The sequence below is a fragment of the Sparus aurata genome, chromosome 11 (assembly GCF_900880675.1).
Source record: "Sparus aurata chromosome 11, fSpaAur1.1, whole genome shotgun sequence".
In the NCBI taxonomy this organism is placed as follows: Eukaryota; Metazoa; Chordata; class Actinopteri; order Spariformes; family Sparidae; genus Sparus; species Sparus aurata.
Window position 1 is genome coordinate 1,362,111 of NC_044197.1, and position 20,146 is coordinate 1,382,256.

Below are 20,146 nucleotides of genomic sequence, written 5' to 3' on the forward strand. Positions count from 1 at the left end.
TGTGTGTGTGAGGTAGTGTACACTGAAGGGGGCAGGCGTGCGAGATGCCCGAGGGGATGCTGGGATACATGCCACAATTAAAAGTGCCCCCCAAGAAGCTGTGAGAGCTGCTGAGATCAGAGAGGGTTATTACCAGCCGGCTAATTCATCACTGTCACTCGGCCCCGCGCCTCGCCACATCCCGCTAAACACACACACACACACACACGGACACACTCTCACATGCCTACACACTGATATGGGACCCTACACACACACACACACACACGGACACACTCTCACATGCCTACACACTGATATGGGACCCTACACACACACACACACACACAGACACACACAGGGTGGACAGGCAGGACAAAGCCTGCAGCAGCGTGCAGCACAGTGAGCCGGGCAGCGATAACACATCTATCAATACGCCGGCGTGAACACCGTCTACACACATGATCAAAATCTTCACCCTCGCGTGTTATTGATCTCTTTACAGCGTATTGTTGGTTTTGAAATAATTAATCGATACTGTTTACTGCAGCGACTCGCCGGCTGCTAATTGGTTATTGTTCTGAAGAGGGAAAGCAATAAATGAGAATTACGCCGGGCGGAGAGCTGCTTCGTTAGGAGAGGAGCTGATGCTCGGCGGCGTCACGCACGTTCTCATCCAGCTGTTTGTGTGGAGGCAACTCTCTGTTTGTTAAACATCTGTTGAAAAGTGACCTGATGATCAATATCTAAGTGACTGTGAAGCTGCTCGGTCACGTTCACATCGTCCCGTCTGTTTCACCAGATTAGGATTTCTTTCCGGGGGAACTGAACGTCAGTAAGTTGCTGTTCGGTCATCAGCACAGGAATTAAAATACCTGACCTTAACGCTAACCCTGACCTCAGGAGACAAAGAGGTCAACATGTAGTGTTTTGTCTTTTACCCTTCGAGGCGGTCGGATTCAGGAGATCACACGGCCGAACACAGAGGACCGGTCATTATCTCTGAGGAGCTGCTGGCTGCTTTACATCAGAGGTGTGACTCTTCACCGACCTCACGATTCAACCATCCTAACACAAAACCATCCTCGATGCATCTCAGCGTGCGTCATCCTCAGTGATCTGTATTATTCATCATCGTTTCAATCCCCCTTTTATTCAGGAAGTCCTTCCAATAATCAGACTACAGCCTACAAAATAAAATCTGCGTCTTTCCAACACACGAACGTGACAAAATCAAAACATGGATCCATCTGCAGCGTCCAACATGTTGACCAAAACAACCAAAACAATGAGCTGAGAGATGCTAAAACGCTCCGTGCTCTTGTGACGACTCTTTCCATATTTGACACCTTTGACATGCGCAGCCATGTTCCATCGTTGTTGGTATTGATCGGTGCAGATTTAAAGCGAAGGTAATTGGATTTCATCTTTAGCGCGGCTCAACGTGACACTCAGGCTAATCTGTTCTCTTAAATAGGAGATATTAAAGCCGGCAGCAGATCTGTGCTGGATCACATCTGAGAGCACGTTCCTTCAGTGTGGACGGAGGCCGCGGAGATTCATCACATCCATTTTCATCCGCCCGCTGTGAAGTCCACATGAGCCCTGCTAATAAATCTCTACCCGGTCACTTCCGAATCACTCGGCGGAGGAGGAACAACCACGACCACTGACGGCCTCTCATAATGCCTGCTGGAATTGCTTATTAAATCTCAGTTATTCCGACCACCTGAAGGTTATTGGCTCTTTGGTTAGATGAGCTGCGGGGCCGGTGGCCAAAAGGCAGATTTATGCCTCAGATAAGTAGAACAGAATAGATCAACGCTTTATTTATTGTCTCCCTTCATTGTCTGTGCCTCTGTCTCTTACTTGTTGACACAGGCAGCTATATATATGCATATTAGATGTATATTGCCCATATTCATTATTCTGATGCCTTTGTGTTTACTGTGTGTTATCAGAAGCAGGAGATGGACAGCTGCTCTCGCACGCTCGCGTCCCTGATGGAACCAGCGATGTCCTTTGTGTTTGTAATGAACAGATGATGCTAAAGCTAACAAACAGAGCGTTAAATTGACTCTAAACCAAATCTATGATCTGCTTAAAGAAGACAAATCTATGAGTTATGTCTTGCATTTCATTGAGCTTTAGACAACAGCTCACACACCTCTCTCTCTCTCTCTCCTCTCACCAGATCACGTTTACCTCGCTCGTCCTGGTTCGCTCGGCTTTTTGTGTGACAGGCGAGAGATGAGGCAGATTTATCTCAACAAAACTGCCTCAGCAGCAGCAGCAGCAGCAGCCTCGCAGGACACGTGCACACATGCACACACTCACACACACTCACACACACCAACACACACAGGACCAGAAATCATTTGACCCGAGTCCTACAAACCGGACTTTATGAAGTCAGTCCAGGTGACGACACAGTTTTTCTTCTGCGCTGGTTTTCATATTTTCGCTTTTCTGCGTCCAGAACTCGTTTTTTTTTTCAGACTAGTGGAAAGAAAATGTCCAAATTAACCCTCCAGGTTTGATTTCTGTTCTGGACATCGATTCCAATTAGCACATATTTAATTGGACAGCCTCATTTGCATATCGGATGGCCACGTTTATGAATGGATGGATTACGTTCAGTCATTATCTGCTCCTGAGGTCATGTGAGCCTCCTGAACTACTGGAGCAGCTGCAGACTTCTTGTAAAACATAAAACAAGAGAAACAGAAATTAAATCTTTCCACACAGCTCATCTGGTGTCACCCAAGTCTGGAGATCCCAAATTGGTATGAAAAGAACTATTTACACCCTTTTTTATGAGCTCAATGGAGCGTCTGTGGGATCTCGAGGGGCTCCGTCGACTTATTGATCACAGCAGACGAGCTGTGAGGAGCCATTTTATTTCTGTTGTTGTTTTGTTGTCCCCAGATTTACTGTGAAGCTCCAGAAATGTTTGGTGGTCTACAAAACTTCACCTGACTTCCCTTCAGTGATGAGAGGATGATGACTGAGTTTACAGTTTAGGAGAATCTGCAATCTAAATAAACTCATTTCATGCACTCAGTTATGAGATTTGGGGCGACATGAAGAAATAAAACTCCAAAATAAACATTTGTTTAGCTTCAGATTAGCACATATTTACTTAGACAGCCTCATTTGCATATTTAAATATAATGTTTCTGAAAAACTCGTAATAGAAAAGATGATTGTCTTAATCTCAGTGATCAACGGGGGACGTTTCATAGTGATGTCGATCATCATCACTCATTTCACTCCAGTTTGTCTCAAAATGTGTTTTTCTAAATGAGTTTTTTAATTGGACTTTAATTGAATTCTCCACCTCAGTTTAACTTACATCACGTTCTGGATTCACAGAGGAGTTTTGTTCATTTATAGAAACATTTTATTCTTTCAAAAAAAGCAGAAGTTGATATTTTGTGTTTGCTGACAGTCATTTTTTACATTATCCAATGTTTATTCTTCTGGTCTTGAATCTGATTTCAGGTAGAAGATGTGTCATCTAGATATTGAGACATAACAATTCCAAAAACGTGTCAAACAAAATAAATAATAGTTTGTGTGTAATCAGCAGCTGAGGCTTCATGCTGATGTTGGTCGGCTGTAGTGTCTTCTTAATCCCGTGAGTGTTTTTTAAAGCTCCAATTCGTACGGAAATTTATTCTCGAGTCTCATTCTCAGCTCGTCTAATACTGGAGCTCTGGGTCTTTGGACCTTTAACCCGTCCAGAACACAAATCAGCTGCAAACATTTCTCTGAGGGAGTTTCTGTTTTCTTCACATGTTTGCAGCTGCTGCTCGCTCCGGTTTAACGCTCTCCTCCGTTCAGCAGCTCCTCCTGCAGACGGATCTTTGTTGGATCGCCTCTCTCGCTCTCCTGGAGACTCTGATACGTCCTCTGATTGGATAAAAGAAACCCTCCACTCTCTCTGTTCTTTATGAGGATCCCAATCTTCACTAACCTCCTTTTACATAGCTCATTTGAAATCCTTGTAATTATTATATGTGGCACTAAATGGAAATGGAGCATGTGTGTGTGTGTGTGTGTGTGAGGGGGGCACATATGTAAATAGGCTGTTTTGCATATAAAATGCTTTAGCTTCAATATTCCAGAATAATAAATTGCCCAAAGTTAGAGACAGCGCACACGGCCCCGGGCCATCCTGGAGTCATTAAGTAGCCGAATGTAGTGAGGCGGGCATAAAGCCAGTAATTCAATGATGGCCGCGGCTATAATGGAGAATTTACATGGAGATAAAATCCAGAGAGTGGGACGAGGAGGTGAGAGGGTGACGGAGGAACACAGGGAGGGACGAGGAGCATTAAGAGACAAAAGGAAAGGGAGTGAAGAGGAGGAGTGGATGAGGAGGAGGAGGAGGAGGAGGAGGTGAAGTGATGTGAGCAACTTACGAATGAAGAGTAGGCCAGAGCCACGACTCCAGCTGCCACCTCCGCGATGAAGATGATGAGGATGACGGAGAAGAACTGCAGGGAGGAAATAAAGGACGACGTTCAGTGTTTGTAACCATCATAGAATAATAAAAAATAATCTGTTGTCCAGCAGTTTTATAAAACAAGAATAAAAAGTCTAATTACTGTTGATAATTACAGTTTTTTGCGGACTGTGTGAAAGCAGTTATATTACATCATCTCATTGTACGGACGAAACAATTCATCAGTTAATAATCAGCAAAATGACTGATTCACAAGATAAGGTCACGTTTTACATTAAGAACTGAAGCAGCGCCGCCTCAGGAAAAGGACAAAGGGAGGAAATTAAAATAGAGAACTTCAAAATAAAACAGGATTTAAGTGAACCACAGCTGAAATCATGACAAGCAGACGAGTTTGTCTTTCTGTTTGATTTCTTGAGATAAAGTCGTCCTCATTTAAATTAAATCCTGCACAACGAACTCAGACATCAGCCTCAATAAACATACATGTAATCACAGACACGCGGATGCAGGCTGCTGTTAACACGCGTTATTGTTGGTTACAATCACAGACTGTCGATAACGCTTGGCTGATTACACAGAGGGACAATAAAGAGACGCGGAGCCGGAATGATCCGTTCCATCAGCTCATCCGTTCTGTGTATTCGGTCCATTACAGCTGTTCCTCACACCAGCCCGTCCTGCAACGTCATCATTCAACTGGATGGGAGATGTGGACGTGATGGAGGCTCTACGGGGGGAAACGTGCCTCCTGTGCTCCTCATTAGACTCACTGCAGCGGACTAAGAGGTAGTTAGCCCCGTCGTTAATGGGCATGATAATGTACACCGTAGCGCTCGGTGGGTTGGTGGCGTTGCTGATGTGAATGAGGCGGGAGGTGCAGATGTGGATATTAGCCGGTGCTGATGATGGGTGAGATCCTGAATGTGGAGCAACTGGATCATTTGTGTTCTACATTCAGTGGTTGAACTCGTCTTCAGGGGCAGTGAGACACTTTACATGAGCAGGTGAACGAAACGTCTCACTCATGGATGGTTTTCCTATTTAGTTTTATCGTCTTGAGTCTTTCTGGACGACATCTTGAGAATTCTCCCACTTTAAGATACACGGAGCCTGATCGCCCATTCAGACATCCAGAGTGACATCATCATCATCATCATCCCGGAGGAGTCGGACATGCATCACCAGATGAATGTAAATCCAATATTTGCTCGTTGTTTGGTCTCCACCACCTCCTGAGGGAGATATCTGACTCTTTAGCCGCTACATGTTCCTCTTTCTTCACCAGCTGCTGTTTACTGCTGGTGACAGGCAGGTAGTGAACGGTGGATTTATCACTGAGATTCACTGAAACTATATGAGACAGGAAACGTGCAGAAACAAAAAACACAAGGAGCTAAAAAAGGCTAAAAAAGTGGCGCTGCAGTGCTGGGAATAATTCTCAGTGGGTTTGCAGCTCAGTCGGCAGGATGAAATGTTTCTGCAAACCACCGATTAGTTCATATTAACTCATCATCTGTACCTTATAGACATTCTACAATGTTCCACATGTTTGTGGTGATCAAACAGGTATTCTGAGCCAAAACCAAGCCGAAACACAGAGCTGTCACAAATACAAATTAATCAAGTGATTAATTAAATACAATCACAATGAAAATGGAATCTAAAGAAAGTTGCAGCATATCTGTGGTTTGCAGTAACGTCAATTTCCAGCCTTTATTCTAGTGATTGGTTTGAGGTTTGTCACGTCGAAAGTGACAAAGTTACATTGTTTGCTCTAAATAACATAATTACATAATCACCATCAATAAACAGCGGACCCTGTCTGAATCACTCATGAACTACATGACACAATAGTGGAAGGAGACAAAGACGTGGTGAGTTAAAGTTTTTTTTGTTGTGAACCGTGTCACATAATGCCGGGAACAGACACTGTTATTCAGGCAGAAATGTGGACAGACAGGATGATGGACAGGAGGACAGACAGGATGATGGACAGTAGGACGGGCAGAATGACGGAGAGGAGGACAGACAGGATGATGGACAGTAGGACGGGCAGGATGACGGAGAGGAGGACAGACAGGATGATGGACAGGAGGACAGACAGGATGATGGAGAGGAGGACAGACAGGATGATGGACAGTAGGACGGGCAGGATGATGGAGAGGAGGACAGACAGGATGATGGACAGGATGATGCACAGGAGGACAGACAGGATGATGGACAGTAGGATGGACAGGATGACGGAGAGGAGGACAGACAGGATGATGGACAGGATGATGCACAGGAGGACAGACAGGATGATGGACAGGAGGACAGACAGGATGACGGAGAGGAGGACAGACAGGATGATGGACAGGAGGCTTTTCTACGTATAACTGCGGCAGTTTCTTTTCTAATATCAGTTGCCAAACACACGACCAGTTGCCACATTACTGTTGTTTGGTTGTGTAATGTTGCATCTTCGGACATTTCTCTTTTATTTGCTGAGTTGAGGATCTGTTTAGTTATCAGACTGTTAACGCCATCAGACAACACATTTCTGTCCTGCACCAACATCATTTCCATTCACACAGACGCCGTCATGCGATTTTGTGGCTTTTGTTCTTCTGATGTAACCAGGTTTGTGAACAGGCAGATCGTGGACACATTGGTGAAGTAAACCACGACGACAGCATTAGCATCTGTCTGCATTAACATTGTAAACTCAGGTTTGTCTTACACCTACCGTGAGCAGCAGACACTTGCTCTCCTTGTGGGCCCCGCAGCAGCCGAGGAGCCCCAGCAGCACCAGCACGGCCCCGACGGCGATGCAGAAAAAGCCCACGTTGACGAACTGCATGGCCTGGCTGGAGAACGGCCCCAGCAGTTTGAGAAAGGAGCCCCCGTCAACGCTCACCCAGATCCCCATGGCCAGCAGGGTCAGGCCTCCCAGCTGCAGGAGGATCCAATAAAACAGAATCAACATACTTTCTATGCATGTCGGCGGCACACAAATCCCCCTCATATATGAAAGTGGAACATCAGCAGTCAGCTCTCCAGAGGATGTAATCCACACTTAACAATGGCGGGTAAAACGTCAATCATTTGTTTGACTGGCAGTCACTCAGGTGGGGTCAACAGCTCTTCAGGTGGTAATAGGTTCTGGAAATGAGAGGCCATCTTACATCACTAACCCTCTCTTACTATTACCTTTCTGTGACACCATGACACTTCAATATCGCAGCCTCCATTCAGAGAGCAGGATGCCTTTTGTGAGGCGGAGAGAGGTGCTGCCCCGGGCTTCCCATTATGTATCGAGGCCAAGAAACAACACGGCCTCGTTTTACCTCTCTGAATGGAATGACTGCCCTTCCCCGCGACTACTTTTACCTTCGCTCATCTTAGGCAGGTATAATGTGCAGAAATCCATTAAGTGATCATCTTGTGCCAGTGGATAACACCAGCCTGGGGCTGTGCAGACGCAGGCTGGGGGATGATAGCATGAAGCGTTAAGATGGAAGACGTTCGCTGTCCTCTGAAGACAGAGGAATCTTTCTTTTTCCAGCTCTGCAACTAAACGCTGCAAGTTTAACTGGGGAAGAAGTGACAACAAGGACAAAACACCAAACATGTAGGCAGAAGTTCTGACTGACTGACTGAATGCACAGAACAACAAACTGGACATTATTTACACTAACATTAATGCTGCAACTCTGTTTTACTGTGAAGCTCCAGAAATGTTCTGTGGACTACGACACTTCACCTGACTTTATATCCTCAGGAGGAGGAGAGGAGGACTTTATATCATCAGGAGGAGGAGAGGAGGACTTTATATCATCAGGAGGAGAGGAGGACTTTATATCCTCAGGAGGAGGAGAGGAGGACTTTATATCATCAGGAGGAGGAGAGGAGGACTTTATATCATCAGGAGAGAGAGGAGGACTTTATATCATCAGGAGGAGAGGAGGACTTTATATCATCAGGAGGAGGAGAGGAGGACTTTATATCATCAGGAGGAGGAGAGGAGGACTTTATATCATCAGGAGAGGAGAGGGACTTTATATCATCAGGAGGAGGAGAGGAGGACTTTATATCCTCAGGAGGAGGAGAGGAAGGACTTTATATCATCAGGAGGAGGAGAGGAGGACTTTATATCATCAGGAGGAGGAGAGGAGGACTTTATATCATCAGGAGGAGGAGAGGAGGACTTTATATCATCAGGAGGAGGAGAGGAGGACTTTATATCATCAGGAGGAGGAGAGGAGGACTTTTATATCATCAGGAGGAGGAGAGGAGGACTTTATATCATCAGGAGGAGGAGAGGAGGACTTTATATCATCAGGAGGAGGAGAGGAGGACTTTATATCCTCAGGAGGAGGAGAGGAGGACTTTATATCATCAGGAGGAGGAGAGGAGGACTTTATATCCTCAGGAGGAGGGAGGAGGACCTTATATCATCAGGAGGAGGAGAGGAGGACTTTATATCATCAGGAGGAGGAGAGGAGGACCTTATATCATCAGGAGGAGGAGAGGAGGACTTTATATCCTCAGGAGGAGGAGAGGAGGACTTTATATCCTCAGGGGAGGAAGGAGCGAGGAGGAGGACTTTATATCATCAGGAGGAGGAGAGGAGGACTTTATATCATCAGGAGGAGGAGAGGAGGACTTTATATCATCAGGAGGAGGAGAGGAGGACTTTATATCCTCAGGAGGAGGAGAGGAGGACTTATATCATCAGGAGGAGGAGAGGAGGACTTTATATCATCAGGAGGAGGAGAGGAGGACTTTATATCATCAGGAGGAGGAGAGGAGGACTTTATATCATCAGGAGGGAGAGGAGGACTTTATATCATCAGGAGGAGAGGAGGACTTTATATCATCAGGAGGAGAGGGAGGACTTTATATCATCAGGAGGAGGAGAGGAGGACTTTATATCATCCGGAGGAGGAGAGGAGGACTTTATATCATCAGGAGGAGGAGAGGAGGACTTTATATCATCAGGAGAGGAGAGGAGGACTTTATATCATCAGGAGGAGAGGAGGACTTTATATCATCAGGAGGAGAGGAGGACTTTATATCATCAGGAGGAGGAGAGGAGGACTTTATATCATCAGGAGGAGAGGAGGAGGACTTTATATCATCAGGAGGAGGAGAGGAGGACTTTATATCATCAGGAGGAGGAGAGGAGGACTTTATATCATCAGGAGGAGAGGAGAGGAGGACTTTATATCATCAGGAGGAGAGGAGAGGAGGACTTTATATCATCAGGAGGAGGAGAGGAGGACTTTATATCATCAGGAGGAGGAGAGGAGGACTTTTATATCATCAGGAGGAGAGGAGGACTTTATATCATCAGGAGGAGGAGAGGAGGACTTTATATCATCAGGAGGAGGAGAGGAGGACTTTATATCATCAGGAGGAGGAGAGGAGGACTTTATATCATCAGGAGGAGGAGAGGAGGACTTTATATCATCAGGAGGAGAGGAGGACTTTATATCATCAGGAGGAGGAGAGGAGGACTTTATATCATCAGGAGGAGGAGAGGAGGACTTTATATCATCAGGAGGAGGAGAGGAGGACTTATATCCTCAGGAGGAGGAGAGGAGGACTTTATATCATCAGGAGGAGGAGAGGAGGACTTTATATCATCAGGAGGAGAGGAGGACTTTATATCATCAGGAGGAGGAGAGGAGGACTTTATATCATCAGTTTAACTGGGGAATAAGTGACAACAAGGACAAAACACCAAACATGTAGGCAGAAGTTCTGACTGACTGACTGAATGCACAGAACAACAAACTGGACATTATTTACACTAACATTAATGCTGCAACTCTGTTTTACTGTGAAGCTCCAGAACTGTTCTGTGGACTACGACACTTCACCTGACTTTATATCCTCAGGAGGAGGAGAGGAGGACTTTATATCATCAGGAGGAGGAGAGGAGGACTTTATATCATCAGGAGGAGAGGAGGACTTTATATCATCAGGAGGAGAGGAGGACTTTATATCATCAGGAGGAGGAGAGGAGGACTTTATATCATCAGGAGGAGGAGAGGAGGACTTTATATCATCAGGAGGAGGAGAGGAGGACTTTATATCATCAGGAGGAGGAGAGGAGGACTTTATATCATCAGGAGGAGGAGAGGAGGACTTTATATCATCAGGAGGAGGAGAGGAGGACTTTATATCATCAGGAGGAGGAGAGGAGGACTTTATATCATCAGGAGGAGGAGAGGAGGACTTTATATCATCAGGAGGAGGAGAGGAGGACTTTATATCATCAGGAGGAGGAGAGGAGGACTTTATATCATCAGGAGGAGGAGAGGAGGACTTTATATCATCAGGAGGAGGAGAGGAGGACTGCATTTACATTCTTGGGTAAATGTTCCTTTAAGCTACGTTTAAGGTACTTTAGGAAAAAGGATTGTGTTTTTTTTTAGGTTCAGGGATGGTTTAAAATTCAAAACGTGTGCAGACAGTCGAGGTCACAGTCATATTGATTACGATGTTGTTACCTTTTTACCTCATTACTCTAAATGAATAAAGAACACAGGTCAGGATTGGAACACATGAGGAGTGTTATGATGAAATGAGGAATTATGCCGATTTGAAAAAGGAGAAATAACAATGAGTCTAAAATAAGACGTGTCCTCGGGTGCCTTTATAGAACTCTACTGATTGAATCCTGTTAAACCTATCATCAGGAGGAGAGGAGGACTTTATATCATCAGGAGGAGGAGAGGAGGACTTTATATCATCAGGAGGAGAGGAGGACTTTATATCATCAGGAGGAAGAGGAGGACTTTATATCATCAGGAGGAGAGGAGGACTTTATATCATCAGGAGGAGGAGAGGAGGACTTTATATCATCAGGAGGAGGAGAGGAGGACTTTATATCATCAGGAGGAGGAGAGGAGGACTTTATATCATCAGGAGGAGGAGAGGAGGACTTTATATCATCAGGAGGAGGAGAGGAGGACTTTATATCATCAGGAGGAGGAGAGGAGGACTTTATATCATCAGGAGGAGGAGAGGAGGACTTATATCCTCAGGAGGAGGAGAGAGGACTTTATATCATCAGGAGGAGGAGAGGACTTTATATCATCAGGAGGAGGAGAGGAGGACTTTATATCATCAGGAGGAGGAGAGGAGGACTTTATATCATCAGGAGGAGGAGAGGAGGACTTTATATCATCAGGAGGAGGAGAGGAGGACTTTATATCATCAGGAGGAGGAGAGGAGGACTTTATATCATCAGGAGGAGAGGAGGACTTATATCATCAGGAGGAGGAGAGGAGGACTTTATATCATCAGGAGGAGGAGAGGAGGACTTTATATCATCAGGAGGAGGAGAGGAGGACTTTATATCATCAGGAGGAGGAGAGGAGGACTTTATATCATCAGGAGGAGGAGAGGAGGACTTTATATCATCAGGAGGAGGAGAGGAGGACTTTATATCATCAGGAGGAGGAGAGGAGGACTTTATATCATCAGGAGGAGGAGAGGAGGACTGCATTTACATTCTTGGGTAAATGTTCCTTTAAGCTACGTTTAAGGTACTTTAGGAAAAAGGATTGTGTTTTTTTTTAGGTTCAGGGATGGTTTAAAATTCAAAACGTGTGCAGACAGTCGAGGTCACAGTCATATTGATTACGATGTTGTTACCTTTTTACCTCATTACTCTAAATGAATAAAGAACACAGGTCAGGATTGGAACACATGAGGAGTGTTATGATGAAATGAGGAATTATGCCGATTTGAAAAAGGAGAAATAACAATGAGTCTAAAAATAAGACGTGTCCTCGGGTGCCTTTATAGAACTCTACTGATTGAATCCTGTTAAACCTGCTCAAAGCAAACAAAACCAGAAGTGTGTCACATGTTTCACATTACGTTCTGGAAATCACCTGATCCCTCCGTCATTATCTCTCCTCTCCCTCCTCCTTCCTCTCCCTCCTCATCCCTCCACCTCCGACCTTCCCTCCTTCTTCTCTTCCACCCTTTTATCCTCCTCCGTCCCCCCTGTATTCCACCCTGCACTCACACTGAGTGATTTCTTCTTTCCGCCTCCTCTGCAGAAACCATGTTTGAAACCTGATATTGTCTGTCAGGCTCCATCAGACTCTCGGCAGTCAGGGGCCCCTCGGCTCCCCATCAGGCCCCGACACTCCACATCTCCTGTCAGACTCTGACGTCTCCCACGTGGGAATCATCTCCCCCCTCTTCTCTTTGTCTCTACCTTTCTCTACCTCGTCCTGTCTATTTTTTACCCTCCTTCATTCCTCCTGCCTCTCTCCAGCTTTCACTTTCCTCGTCTCCTGAACCTGTTCGGTGTCATCATCGCACCGTTAGCTAAATGTGATACGACAAGCATATTCCCCCTCTAACTCCATGTGTGCCACCATCATCCCTCACCAGGTATAATTATAGCTGGCATGCTGTCTTTTTTTTAAGATGGTTAATCCATTTAACAGAGTGCCATATGCAGGTGAATGTAGGTTGAACATCCGCACAGCAAAAGGACTAAAAGTAAATCAGGTTTTTCAGAGAGAACGAGGGAAACAAGAAGCAGGTCCCGTCTATGGAGATGGGAAATATAACCTATTAGAGTCGCAGGAGAGGGGATGAAAAACCGGCTGCAGGAAAGGAGGCCACGGCCTCCAGAGAGGGGGAGGTGAGAGGAGGGACGAGATAGAAAGATACAGGGGGAGCAGGAGGGAGAACGGGTCCGTCCCACACCAATTGAAATGGAATTGGTTCTCTTTGAGAGGGCTGGAATGAGAAAGATGTCAGCTGACTCCGAAACCCATCTTCATGGTCATATTACCGAGAGCGGACAATCTGATTAAGTCTCGACACTGGGCCCGCGGATCTGCACGCGTCCAGACACTTTCAGTGTCCAAAGCATTTAGATCAGGTCCAGAAAACACAGCAAACCAAAACCAGACAACAGAGAACAGACACACCTGAAACTGAAACAAGAAGCTGTTTACTTACAAACTCTACAAGAAATATGTTTTATTTAGGAACAATTCACTGCACAACTTGTACTAATGTTGATCTCCACTTGACTCAACTGTCCTCAGATTTATACTTGAACTTAAGGATTTAATCAGGACCAAACTGTCTGTCTGTTGAGAAGACGAGGCTGAAGCCGTCACGTCTTCTTCTGTGGACGGATTAGTGGGTCAACAAACAAAGCCGACACATGAAGCTCTACAAAATGCACCACAGGCTCGGTGTACATTTCTTTTTGTTCTCCTTCAGGTCATTTTTTCTTTTAATGAAGTAAATGAATGTTATCTCTAGTTAAAGCAAAACTCTCGCCAAAAAGCAACTAAGGCTTTATTTTTGAATGTACCCGAGTCAAACCTTCATGTAAAAGCATAATTACGATGAAAGAGGCACTTTTAAGATTTACTGTAATTTCGTTATAGGGTCAAGCTAATTTTCAATGGGAGTGCTACGGGCACTTTTACGATAGCATCAAAATCGCCGCCGTCATGGCAGACAGAAAGTGTCGATCCCCGAGTGCGACCTAACATGACAGCGGCGAGCGGAACAAGCTACTGCTAACATGAGTTGTTCAAAAACCTTCTTTTTAGTAAACTCTGTGTACACAAACAATGTTCTCAATGCTCGTGTTCATGTGTAGAGACCCTGGTGATACTACCAGCAAAGTTTCATGTTGTGTCGAGACTTCTTACTGTTTTAAACAGAGAGATTTTGATGCTATCGTAAAAGTGCCCGTAGCACTCCCATTGAAAATGAGTTTGACCTGAAAAACTAAAATACGGTAAATCTCAAAAGTGCCTCTTTCGTCATATTTATGCGTTTATACGAAGGCTTGACTCATATTCAATCACAAATAAAGCCTCGGTTGCTTTTTGGTGACAGTTTCACTGTAAAGCGTCATGTCTCTCTTTCTCAGCTGTGACTGAGTGAAACCTGACATGTGTAAATTCTCTGGTCTGGTGGTGAGCTGTGGTTGGAGGTGAAGCTCCTGCAGACTGATTGAGGTCAAAGGAAAATAAGCTGTCGTCGACACGAAAACACTGAAATCTGTTATTGTTGGTGTGTTTGGGTTGAAGGTGAGCAGAATCAAAAGTAAGAATATGATGCTGTCAATCTATAAACTTACTGATTTTTATATGTATATATAGATTTTCCCCTCAAACAATGACTCGATGACTCCTCTGATGAAGAGGAGACGACAAAGTTTGGACAGCGAACTTGAAATGCAGCTACGCGGCGTTTGCATTAGCAGCGTCGCCTTTACGAGCTGCAGAGAATCATTTTATCATTCTGCTCCGCTGGCTAACATTTCAAAACGGAGGGACATCATAATCAGTGTGCCGCTGTGACTTTTAGAGCTGCTGCATCAGATTTATCAAGCGGTGGCACTCGGGCAGAAATGGGAAATGTGGGGAAAATGATGACTTGTGCTGGGAGCTTCATCTGTGACAGCGGGAGTCCAGGTGGGCCCGACGCGGCAGGCGGATTCAGCTTACCCATGCCAAAGTTTCTCTCCATTTCACAAACCACATTAGTTATCAACATTAAGCCGAAGATGTGGGAGGCAAAATTAGAGCCTTTGAAGTTAATGAGATGAAAATTGCCACGGTGGGGAGAACGTGGAGGAGAGAGGAGCATCATTTAGGACTTCCAGCTCACTGATCTGAAATGTTTATGTAACGTCTCTGTTTGCATCGACGGACGGCGTGGAGCGATTTCCTCCGCGTGGTGTCGGAGCTGTTGTTTGTACTTTTCACGTAACGACTTCATACGATCAATAAAACGTCCCCCTCCTCCTCCTCCTCGTCAGCCTCCTCCACACACACACACACACACACACACACACACACACACCAGCATCCAATCAAAGAGGAAACATACTCACAAAGATAAGCAAGTTGAACAAGACCATCATCAATTTGACGAATGTGAAGCAGCCCATTTTAATCTGTAATAAAAGGAGAAGATAAATTATAGCATTTCGTCTTTCATCAGCCAACACACACACACACACACACACACACGCCGTGCTATTACATCCAGCTCACATCCCAGAAAAATTACTGTGAAAATTACTTGGCTGACAATGCGTCTTAATGATAACGCACAGCTGTGAGAAGCAGCAGAGATATGTGTTAATGGGAGATCTATACGAGCAGGAAGCCACATTATGAAGGAGTGTTTGCGTGTTGCAGAGACATTAAAGCCACAGACAACACAAATCTTACCCTTTAGTGTGATAATATTTCTGTATATCCAAAGCAGAGCGGGTTTAAACCGGTTCAGAAGCTTCTGTTCGGGGTTCTGGAGCGTCAAACTGATCTTAAAGAAGCGTCAGAACATTTAAAAAGTGTCTTCCTGTGGCTCAGGTGTGTCAGGTGTGAGTGCAGAGATGACTCCGTCTGAATAGATCTGTGTGGTGAGTGCTTTTCCTCGGGCTTTCTGAGTTGGGGGGGCGTGAGCCGAGCACTGGGTGTGGTCCCGGAGGATACAGGTGGATGTTGTTCAGGTGGAGAGAGGCTCGAGTGGCAGCTCTGACCCCTGCAGGTACACGCTGACACACATTCACAGCACACCATCGCCTCTTCGGGGATTTGAGGTGTGGAAAGATGGACGTCTTCGGTGTCTCTCCCAGAGAGCTGTCAGACTCTGAAAAGACTAAAATAATCCTCCAAACCTGAGACAGGAGAGTCGTATGAAGAGCGAGAGGTGATGTGATATGTTGCATAACATCGCTAAAAGATGAAGTCATAGGACGATCCTGACAGGTGTGTCACGTCTGCAGTGAAGCCGTTCACTTTGTCTCTCATACTAACTCACATTTTGTCACGCAGGCTTGTAGAGCTGCTTTTGTTCCTTTCATGTTGATGCTGACAAACTGAACATGCACTGATTTAACGTCACCTCTGAGGTGACGTTAAATCAGTGCATGTTCAGTTTGTCAGCATCAACATGCAGTAAATTCCGTCCAACAGCAACGCGTGAAACTCCAAGTGAAACTTTAGATTTGTGTTGTGGCAGGAAAGGTGGAACTTCACTGATATAAGTAGTATCGAAGAGACAGACGAGCAACAAAAAAAGCTGAAATGAAATGAGACACAGTGAAAATCAAAGTTAGATTTTTCCCTCCCAGATCGTTCAGAGCTACTCGCTTGTTTTTATCTTAGAAAATCAGCATTTTAAACTCTCAGTGTTCCTTTAAATGCCTCTTAAAGTTTAAGGATGCAGAAGAAACTCACCTTTATGGTAAGTAATGTGAAATATTCATGAGGTCAACATACTTTCTTGTGTGCTGCATTCAATGTCACAACCTCGCTGGAAAACAGGGACCATTAGAAATCACCTCGGGACTTCTGCATGACATGTAGTCGAGTCTCCTCCCACAATATTCAGCCATCACATGTGTCATCTCTTATACAGGATTCAAATTTTAAAACTTTTGGCTGTGAAAAAGTCTAAACAGTGTTTTCAGTCAACATTTGCTAAATCAGCGAGCTTGTTAGAGCTGAAAATCTTGTGTCTCCTGCAGGACGTCTGCCTCAAACATCACCATGAAACCATGGAAGGCTTGACAGATGTCGCTTTGCAATATGTCATTTCTGCCACTAGGGGTCTCCCAATCAAATAAAAGCTGTACGGTCACGCTCGCCGACTTCCTTCCTCACTCCTGACGTTCTCCTGAGAGCGACAGACAAATGAAACACACCTTTACCTTCAGTTAATTGTGTATTTTCTAGGGCTTAATAACTTGTTAACGCAACATCCTCTTAACGCCGTTAATTTTTTTAACACGCGATTAACGCTCGGTATTAAAAAAAATAAATAATAGAAATGCGCATTGTTTGATTTACGGCTGTCGGTGGCACCTGTAGTCTTGATCCAGAGGGCGGCAGAAGAATAAGAAAGGGAATCAGAAGAAGAAGAAGCAGGGTTGGCGTTCAGGAAAAACACGGTGGACTGAAAAGCGAAAGTGAAAGTAAATGGAGAAGGGACTTATGAACGGCAAATTCATTTTCACTGCCAGATGGTTCGGTCGATAGGACAAAAGTTATACTGTATACTGCACGTACTGTCGACATGAAATGAGTTACCATTGAAGTACGTCGAGTCTCAGATATCATTTGTAGCCAAACACACGGCAGATGCAGAGAGCCCACCGCCCCGCCAGAAGCTGACATCACCATGTTTTGATCTCCAGGGGATATTTACTGAGCCTTTTATTTTCCTGCATGATTTGAAGTGTTGAATAAACATTTTCATAAAGCAAGCATATTTGCCCTTTCTTATGTTAAATGTATTAAGAACATGAAAAAAATACAATAAGGTACATTTAGAACAGAAAGAAATGTGCCCAAGAAAATTGAGATTAAAAAAATGAATCGTTTAACAGCCCTAGTATTTTCTCCAAGTTTAGAACATTGTTGAAAACTTTTGTCAGTACACCACTCAACAAAACATTTAACTAAAGACATTGTACAGTAACTAAAGAGGAGATTAAAGTCTAGTATTCATTCTCTTTAAGCTCCAGTTTGGTCTCCACCGATTGTTCTAGATGTTCCTCCGTCCTCACCAGCTGCTACTGACTGTTCAGAGATTACGCTGCCAAAACAACACGCTGAAAGAGGCTAAATAGCTACGTAGAACTGCAGAGTTTGGATTAATTATCAGTGTGTTTGTTGTTGTTCCCGTTTCATGATTCAGTTTGATTATTGGTAATAAACACATAACGATAAGTGCAGTTCAGGAGGATAAAACAACAGACGATGTTTCAGTAAATCAGGCGCTCGTATGATCAGCAGAGCAGGAGGAGGAGGAGGAGGAGGAGGAGGAGGAGGAGGAAACCACTCTGGACCTCCAGCTCTGCTCTCTGTGGTCGACTCTATTGTTCATGCCTCTTTCCTTTGTTCCTGTGGCTGCTGAGCGCTGCAGCGACGTCTGCCGGCCACCAGAGGGGAGTAGTGAACTGCAGAGCTGCTCTCCTCATTGTTGTCCTGCAGCTTCAACTGGTGATGGTGTTTCTGAGAGTGGAGGAATGTTTCTCTTTGTCCTGCAGCCACAAAGACAAGAAGGAACAACTAGAACAAAATGCTGAGTTATTCATTTTGTTGTTGTTGATGTTTTTGTCGTCATCTTCTCACGATGCCGTCAATGCAGCAGCCACATTTTAAAGACATATAATAGATTGAAGAAATGGAATAAATCTGAAGCTTGAACTAAATATTTAATAACAGATGTTGTTGTTGTGGTGCTGACAGTGTTTCTGCATCCTTACGCCGGTGTTTTATGGCTGATCGGAGCAGCGGGTGCTCGCAGTGTCTTCCTTTGTCTCATCACTTGTTTCCTCTTTGAGTCGGAGTCCATTTACACTGAGCTGCAGGCGAGGGGGAGAAAACTCTGTGAAAAATGGCAGGAGCTCTCCGCCCAATGCCACCTTGTTGGAGAGTTGAGCTCTTATCAGCTGAAGTCTTTCTCAGTAATATCACTTTAATGGCCTTATTGTGAGTTATGACAATCTCACCCACACCGTCATTAACCTGCCGGTCCTTAATCTCCGCGAGAGGAGCACCTGTCAGGCTTCGTTAGCCATTAAACCGTTAATAATCTCTGCCGGCGCGCACGCACGCACACACAGCCTTCGCCGCGGTGCGTGGAAAAAGAAATGATTAGACGGGTGCTTTTTCATCACCTCTGATGAAAGCAGTGACGGGCTGTGGAGATCCTGGGTGAGATGGAGAAGGTAAAAAACAAGGGTCCCTTAATGAGGTCTGTTAGATTGAGTATTATCAGCGGCCCCTCAGGGCAGCTGCCTCCGTTATACATCTACTGCTGCCGTGCCGCTGCCATTACATGTATACCCTGTAAGTCCCCTGTGAGCATTGATTCATTCTTTAACTTGATTTTAAGGTTGATATAATATCATCCAGAATGTCCTCAGCAGCTTTAATGGTCCTAATGCTCATTAAAAGCTTTGGTCCTCGGTAGAGTTGGTGTGACTCATGGTAATCAGCCCGGAAATGAGGAATCGTTTGACTTCATCACTCAGCAGCTTTCATCTGTCGTTGACACGTTGAAATCTCTGGTAACTCCACAGACGTTGGAAAACCTTCTCATTCTGTTTGTTTTTAAGATTATTTAATTAATTTGTACCCTCAAAGTCCAAATGATCCCCTCAAATTACTAAAATCTACAATCAATATATTTCCCTCAATAACATCCTTCTGAATCAGCGTCTTTGAATCTGTAATTGTCTTTATTGGAGGTGACAGTGAAGCCCGGACAGAGAGGAGGTCCGGTCCCCTGATGCATTTCATTTGGAACCGTTGCGGTTCATGGTTGGCGCCAACGTCCGGTGGTGAGAGCGGAAAATCAGTGTTTGATTGAGCTGCTGACACCTGACACCATCGACACGCAGCCCATCATGACGGGTCACACGGGGTCACATCAGAGGTCGAGCAGAGACGCCTCGGGGCCGCCGGGTGGAACCGACAAACCCTGTGGTGACGCTGACGGAGGAACCGGGGCTTGATTACGATGTTTTATTCCTAATAATCTCATTATTTTTAATATTATTACTCAACCATCGTGATGATCTTCCTCTAATCTCAACCAACACGTCCTCGTAGCTGAACCACTCAAAGTCGATCATTTAATTGCACGTTGGTGAGATTTAGACAACAAAACTACCTGATCAGGTTT

At 44.9% G+C, this 20,146-nt stretch overlaps 1 protein-coding gene across 1 annotated transcript in view; it reads right to left on the minus strand.

The window, feature by feature from the left end:
* The window catches only part of tspan1 (tetraspanin 1), a 20,356-nt gene extending 4,449 nt beyond the window's left edge, over positions 1-15,907 (minus strand). The window contains exons 1-4 of the mRNA XM_030434100.1: positions 15,679-15,907; positions 15,336-15,398; positions 7,179-7,385; positions 4,407-4,481 (exon numbers count right to left, since the gene is read on the minus strand). Of these exons, the coding sequence (XP_030289960.1) occupies positions 4,407-4,481; positions 7,179-7,385; positions 15,336-15,392 (339 nt within the window). The 5' untranslated portion in view covers positions 15,393-15,398; positions 15,679-15,907. The remainder of the gene's footprint in view (positions 1-4,406; positions 4,482-7,178; positions 7,386-15,335; positions 15,399-15,678) is intronic.
* Between the last annotated feature and the right edge of the window lie 4,239 nt (positions 15,908-20,146).